General features: G+C 38.3%; 1 protein-coding gene across 5 annotated transcripts in view; it reads left to right on the plus strand.

Moving 5' to 3' along the window:
* Positions 1-668: 668 nt before the first annotated feature.
* Positions 669-7,924, plus strand: part of LOC107589163 (paired box protein Pax-6-like) — a 21,293-nt gene continuing 14,037 nt past the window's right edge. For 3 of the 5 annotated variants that reach the window (XM_016277516.1, XM_016277514.1, XM_016277517.1), the window contains exons 1-2: positions 4,956-5,172; positions 7,760-7,813. In XM_016277516.1, the coding sequence (XP_016133002.1) occupies positions 5,160-5,172; positions 7,760-7,813 (67 nt within the window). In that variant the 5' untranslated portion in view covers positions 4,956-5,159. Of the gene's footprint in view, positions 1,085-4,955; positions 5,173-7,475; positions 7,548-7,759; positions 7,814-7,924 lie in introns of those variants that run through there. The other 2 variants (XM_016277515.1, XM_016277519.1) reach the window with 2 other exon arrangements.

Here is a 7,924-nt window from a genome sequence, read left to right on the forward strand (position 1 = left end):
TCCTTGACACAACAACACGCCACATCTCGAAATGTTCATATTTTTATGCACACATCTAATGAAATGATAGCCTCTGTATGTTACGACTGCATCAATAGACAAATAATATGTAACAAACATTGGGTCCCATGACAAAAGGCGATGTAAACTGTATTTTGTGTTGTCATTTGGCATAAATAACGAGTCCTAGTAGCTAGTAAAACTAGCTAACACGACGACTTCAGAGTTTTGAGACACTTTTGTGTTGGCCTATGTAAACGCAGGTTACAGTCTCTTGTTGACAGTTTGTAAACAGCACAAACGAATTACAATATTGCTCATTTTCTATGATTTTACATGTAATTTGTATCCTGTCTCTAAAAAAAAAAAAAAATCTATAAACCTATTCACAACAAGAATGCCCCTTTATGTTTTTTAAAGGAAGCACAGGCTACAAAATACCTCACTAATTCACACACTCTTCTTATGATGGTTTGAAATGTTAAACTTAAAACAGACACATTTATAAAGTGAGATGAACCTCAAAGAAACTACAGGCTATGTATGGTTTAGAGGTTCTTAAATCCGCACACAACAGACAGCAGATCCTAAAACTTCCCGGTTTGGGGAATGATGAATGGCGTCAATTGTGACGTGGCCGTCACTCTAGCCAATCACTGCCAGGTTGAGGTTAATATTAAGAGAAAGTTGATAGTGAGACGAGGACGTCTTCTTTTTTTTTTATTCCGAACCACGTTTAAAGTAAGAGGTATTTTCAACAGGACAACACAGTTAACTTGCGAGGTTTGCGTGTGTCGTAAGAAACACGAGGGAGAGTCCAAAGTTGGACCTGCTTTCATCTGTTAAATAGGCTAGTATTTCCACCACCACACAGAGGGGTTTACAATCTCTCACAACTTTCCCAGTGGTGCCCTTTTCGGCTTGTTGGACTGGATGTTATTTACTTTGGGACTAGTTTTGTGAAACGGATCCGGAGGGGTTTTCTCTAGACACTCTTTACTCTCGCTCATTTGGAAACGTGCCTCTCATAACGAAATCCCTCACTTATGATCCACTAGCGGAACGGGCTAAAACGTTTATTGAGGTGAGTAAGTTTGCAAGGTTCTAGATTTAAAACATGTTTTCACGAATGTTATGCCATTAGATTGTTGCGCTGACAGCATTTAGGTGTCTGTTAATCTCGAGCAATACCTACCATAAATATGACTGCCATCCAGAACTTTTTTCCTCCAAAACTATTCCATGAAATCAATTTATTATTCTTCAACAGGCTACTTGATACACGTTTTGACAACATGCCAGTCAACTGCTTTGTGCAACGCAATTTAATTGAATTGGCTTATAAGGTCTTGAGAGATATTTGTAAACAGGACATCCTCACGAGGAATGGTTATGAGTAATGTTATCTGTCAGATAAGAGTATGCACAATTTAAACATATACTCAGTTAAATAAGTTACAACTTTGTTTTCATTATTATAACGTTCATTATTATTATATGAGTTTTCATTACCGCACATTAGTAAAGCTTTATTTAATATGACTAAATAAACTAAATAAATCTGAAAACCTATGGGTTATTTTATAAATACCTTCACCAGTTACAGAATAAAATGAGTGTCTATATAAAAATAAAAATATTTACTACTAGTAAAATTAATATAGCAATAGTAAATAAAAATAATGTATGACTGCCACAAATTAATAGCTATTTTATATACACAAAGACATTCATTTCCCAATACAATTGTTCCCATAAAGCGGAATTTGTGTATTTAAAACAACTGCGTATTTAAATATTTGTAGAAGAAATATTTTAAAGAGTACTATATGCAAATTGCACCATTCAGCACTGATATAAAACACAGTCGTTAGAAATTCATTTTAAGATGAACACTCTCATTTGACCTGCAATGCATAAACTTTGCCCTGAATGAAGATTATACAGTCCATAAAATATGCTTTACATAGCTTTAAAGAAATCCACATTCAATAACTAATTTTAAAATAAAATACAAATAAAACATTATGGCTGCATAACATTTCTGCTGTACTCTCCTCTGCAATAACGAGCAAAAGGCAGAACGGAAATAACAATTCAAATGATCAGCCCACGACAATTTCTGTCTGTTATACTAAATGAAATGGAACAATGTGTAACTTGCTCCTTTTGGATCATGGCGCCTAGAATTAGCCTACGTAGAAGGGCCCTTTGCCAGTGCGGTGGTCGATGTCGCTGTGGGCAACCAAACCAAAAAAACTTTGGTTGGTCCCCTCCCCCAGAACATGGTGACTGGATGTGGGACTTGCACTGGCCATAACGATAAACTTTTCCCACATTGCCTTAATAAGGGCCAGCCTATCTCCAGCTCTCTCTCTCTCTCTCTCTCTCTCTCTCTCTCTCTCTCCCTATACAAGTCTGACTCGCTCGCTCTGACGTCAGCTGCATTCAGTCCTGTCCCCGCCCCTTATTATTATTTTTTTTCTCTCTCAGTTAAAAACTGTTAGGGAGAGGTGAGGCACCGTCTATTTTGCCTGAGGGAAATAACGACAAGATTAGGGTCTTTTTCATAACCAAACACCAATGACTGCTAATCCAAACTGTGCTAATTGATGGGAGGACTACAAGAGTCCATCCGTGTGAAAAGTCTGGAACTAGTCAAATATTTGATGTCGACCAGCCTTTTAAACAGGTTGTATCGTTAAAGGCAAGTGCGGGTCTCTATCTCTCTCTCTCTCTCTCTCTCTCTCTCTCTCTCTCTCTCTCTCTCTCTCTCTCTCTCTCCCTATACAAGTCTGACTCGCTCGCTCTGACGTCAGCTGCATTCAGTCCTGTCCCCGCCCCTTATTATTATTTTTTTTCTCTCTCTCAGTTAAAAACTGTTAGGGAGAGGTGAGGCACCGTCTATTTTGCCTGAGGGAAATAACGACAAGATTAGGGTCTTTTTCATAACCAAACACCAATGACTGCTAATCCAAACTGTGCTAATTGATGGGAGGACTACAAGAGTCCATCAGTGTGAAAAGTCTGGAACTAGTCAAATATTTGATGTCGACCAGCCTTTTAAACAGGTTGTATCGTTAAAGGCTGCGGTTTAACGATAGAGCAGATATAAACAAGTCTTTGGTTTCCATAAAGCATGTTTCAGTGACTTTTTAAAAAGTAAACGTTCTAATTAGAACCTAAATAGTTTTAAAGCCTAATTTTATGGAATCTTCCATACACACCTTTTTTTGTTCTCGAAATATTTGTACTTTATTAAAAACAAAGAGGTGTTTTTTGAAAAACCTACAAGCTAACGAAACATTAATAACTTTTTAATCGCCACAAAACAACATAGCTAATATCGAGATGCCTTCAGATTCTTTGCTGAACCTCCAAAAAACATTGAAGAGCCATTATATTTAAAAGCGTAATGTTAAAACTGCTCTATTTGAAGGACAACCATCAATTAGCTTGCTACTAATATTTTAAACAGGATGGAATCCTTTAGCACATACAATAAAAACTAAAAATAAGCATTTGAAACTCAGTGCAGTAGCACAACGTGTTGCATTTCAAGTTGAACTTTCACCATCGGAGGAACCACCAAAACTTTAAATGGGAAGGAGAAGGAAATTATTCGAAAATATCAAACGGCGTGGCGGGGTCGCACCGCAGGACCCGAGATGACAGTGCTTGACGGTCGCGCCAGCTCATTATCCGACTTCCATTCAAGCGGCCTTTCATTGCGATGCAGACTCTTTGGCAATGTCGTTAGTTTCCTCATTGTGTTATAGTGGGAAATGCAATGGTTGTCAGAGCTCGCATTCACTTTCGCGATAGTTTATTGATGAGCTCCGACTTTTAGCACTTTTCACATGTCAAAACGAAGTCAAGTGTATGCAACCACAGCTTAATTTTATGCTCCGTGCGTCCCAACACATTTTGTCTCTCTTTAAAGCTGTCCCACCATGCTATACGTCCCCCCTCCCCTCTCCAGTTCTTGTATCCCAACCCGGAATCTATTCCACTCCAGTGAACGGGTGGAACACCCCAAGCTGCGAGTGGCGAGCTGAGAGTGCAGCGCATGTAACCTCGAACACAGGCGCGGAGGGGTTGCTTTGGAGTTTACCGAGGTGTGTGTTAATGTCCAAGCAATCAACAAATGTAGTTTAAGTGTCCGGCCATGGACGTAATGATATTTTCATTTCCCCCTTGGCAACCCACGACACAGAGTTTCTTTTTCTCCCGCTGAAAAACGACAACAAATCACGCTATTAATGTAAATAGTATGGGGTCTCCCAACTGATCGTCGAGCGCGCGCCGTAAACGCGGATGACATTCTCAGACACCAAGTCAACAATGACACGTGGAGAAAGTTTAGGCTGGTTTCAATCGACAAGAGTAGCGTAAACTGACACAATAAGTTAAGTAAAAATGTAAGCAATAAAACAGGCCAACATTTAAGATATGGTTACTCAGGCCTAGGCTATATACAAATTAGCTTGTTTAATATTTGGCAACAAGTACTGCCATGGCAATTCCCATTGAAGCACTACAGGTAAATCCAAAAGCATGCTTATATGCCAAAAAAACACATTGCCATGGTACTTCCTGGTGTCTAGTCACACAGAGTTCAATAACGTGAACGCACACAGGCATTTCAATGGGGGGAAAATATGGAGAGAATCATATGCTTATGAGAAGTGATTAAGTAGGGTTGAAAACTAGCTTTTTGCTCGGCCCTGTTCCCCGCTCTGTCACCGGGGCAGGAGGAAGTGTTTTGCTGGGAGATGATGACAGAGGTCAGGCTCAGCTAATGGGCCACTGAAGAGGAGAGGAGGCGAGGCGAGGCACAGACCAGGAACACATACATTAATACACGAGTGCTATCACCAATCAGCATAGGTGCGCGCCCTCTCTCTCTCTCTCGCTCCCTCTCTTTCCCCCTCTCTCTCACTCACTCCCACGAGCGCACATTTTTCAGTCTAGCGCAGTCTTGACATCCCATTTTATTGTCAATCTCTGTTTCCTTCGCAGGGAATTTATATTTTCCACCCGAGATCAGTTGGAAACTATAAAAGACAAACTGTTTGAGGACGATTTTCTAGAACTTCAGAGTCTTCTCCTTGTTGTAAACGAAATATATCAGCGAGGATACGAAGGCTGTTGGAACTATGCCTCAAAAAGGTAAGTTAAGAGATTTTATACTTTCGAGTAACCTGCAAGCATATGCACAGCTTACAAGGGAAATTGCTAAATGTACACGCTGGCTTTAAACGTTATAAATAAAAACTAGTGGTTTGTAAATAATAATTATGAGAGACAATTAAGTTATTTATGGCCTTGAAAAACTGTTGACCAAAACAAAAACTTTCAACGAAAAGCACGATACTAAAACAGAAAACTTAAAGCTGCACAGCCTCGTGGTGTCAAACTCTATCATGGATCTTCACAGACGCTCTTTGCCTTTTTATGCTTTAGCTATGTCGAGTTTTGTGCCAAGCAAAGTTCTTATTTATGACAGAGGAAAGCAAAAAGTCACAGTAGGCCAAGACCGCGATCAGTCCTGAAAATGGGAACGCAATGACCCGATGAGGTGGAGTGTCAGGTTGAATCACACCATCACATTCAGCCGGGCGCCACCACCAAATCGCACCGTGAACTTGGTGTTTTGCAGTTCAGTCAGGGAAACGGTGCCTTCTTTGTCACAAACGAACTATTAAAATGCATAATTACAATAACGTTTCAACTTCAAACTTAACAGTTAATTTACTCCATTTTGTTGTGAAGTTTGTATTTAAAAACGCACAGAAATTATCTGCATATTATTTTTGTTTCTAATCTAAATCTATGTGTATGAGTTGTTTTATAAAAAGATTACATTAAGCATTATGTGAAATTAAATGCATCTAATTATGTCTCTATTTTGATTTTACGGTGTCAGTACTTTGTAAGATATTACAGGCTACATATAGTAGTTTTTATGCATTTGTTGTAATATAAATCAGCACCGTTTTAAACTTTCACAAGAATCTACTTTCCGCAGAATATCAAAGGCTTTAAATAAGTGTGCTTAATTAAGAGCCTTCATGTCGCACATTAGAACGAACAAAATGCAGATTAGGCCTGTCAATTAAAGAAAGCACTATTAAAACAGATCATTAACTAAAAAGATGAGTGCAGGCAGAAGATCTCAAATAGCCCACGTGAGAAAGAAATACTGAATGGTTTTGTTCGTATAAAAATTCATCATTACATAAAAATATGGATTTGCAATCCGAAAAAAATAGTTTGATTTGTTGTAATTTATAAAATGTGAAATGCTGTTCAACAAAAATTATGAATATATCTAAAGAGTTCAAAATCATTTTAAAAAGCAATACTGTAAAATATAGCTTTTTTAAAATATAAATGTTATTTCACGAAACACGTGCAAAGCTGACTGGCGATTGGTGTATATATTTATTTGTTGCTGTGCACTGTAAACCGCGCACACAATCCATCTACTTAAAAAGGAAAAAGAAGGGAAAAAATCAAAGCAGTGAGTATTTCTTCAGTGGCCTCCTTTTCGGGAAATGTATTGAATGGGTTCTTTATTGCAATTGTCTTTTACCAATTGAGCGCCCCACTGCGCTGTTGTACATTTTTTACAGCCCTTAACGACACATACCAGTAACACAATTACCTCCAGATACTTATAACAAGAAATTACTTTTCTATTTCGCGCAACGAGACAAACAAAAAGGCATTGAGGTAACGGGCACCGGGTCATAGTGAGCTGCACTGGCTGTTACGGGTGAAGGGGGGTATGCTGGACCGGGTGTAGGATGAGGAGGAGGAGGGGGCTCGCTCCCTTCAGCTCTTTGTATTTTCTGAGAGTTGTTGGTACGTTTAGTTGGAAGCGGTGTAGCTAGTTAGGGAGCCCGGGTTTTACTCTCTGGGTTTTGGTGTAGAGGGAGAAAGAAAGCTATTGTTAAAATTCAGCGGGGCTTTGTCGGGGACCCTTCACCCCCTCCTGGCTTTACTTTTCCAACGCAGCCAGGCGAGGTAGACAGCGTGTGTCACCAAGAACAGAGTATCTGAACGAGAGGAAAAAAGTAGGCCTTGCCCACAACATTTGAAGTTTTTTAATCATGAAGGTCAGGGAAAAGCAGATGTACAGGTCGAAAATATTTTGTATAATAATAATAACAATAATAATTTTACTATTATTATTATCCGAATAAAAAATTAAACTTATAACATATATTTTATTCATATATCTTATAACAATAATTTTAACAATAATAAACACAGTTTTTTTATTAAACCGAAAAACTAATTAATTATTGTCCAATTTATTAGTCATTAAAACACTCTTCTAAAAAAAGAAGCTAATATTAGATTTAGCTATAATGCTAAATAAAAAAGAGCTCATATTAGATTTAACTATAAAGCTAAATAAATAATTACGGATAGGTGTACTAATAAATTGTTTTGCTTTGTCCTAGGGATATTTTAATAGAGTGAAGCAGATGAGAGTCTATAAATTGTTTTAAGCGGACAGTCAACTCTGTTTCCAGGCAAGTTTAAACGCTGGACATAAGTGTATTTGTGGAGACAGTATTTTTTGTTCTCACTTTTTGCAGCATGAATGCAAAAATAGTGAGGCTTCAGCCCACACGATTATTGTCCGTAACTTTCTTGCAAACAAGTCTTAAACACAATGCACTGCAATACACTTGATTTAAAAATGTGAAACTGACCATTATTGTTGGTTCTTTATGACTAATAGAATACTATAACCGGGCCACGTGGGAGTCTGGCGTCGCGTCCATGATGCAAAACAGTAAGTGGAGTTCTTTTCTTTTTCTGAAATGCGTTTTTATTATTAAAAAGAAAGGTGTGCGGAGAAAACACACACACACACACACACACACACACACACACACACAAGAAA

This window comes from Sinocyclocheilus grahami, unplaced genomic scaffold, assembly GCF_001515645.1.
Source record: "Sinocyclocheilus grahami isolate Dianchi unplaced genomic scaffold, SAMN03320097.WGS_v1.1 scaffold113.1, whole genome shotgun sequence".
Classification (NCBI taxonomy): Eukaryota; Metazoa; Chordata; class Actinopteri; order Cypriniformes; family Cyprinidae; genus Sinocyclocheilus; species Sinocyclocheilus grahami.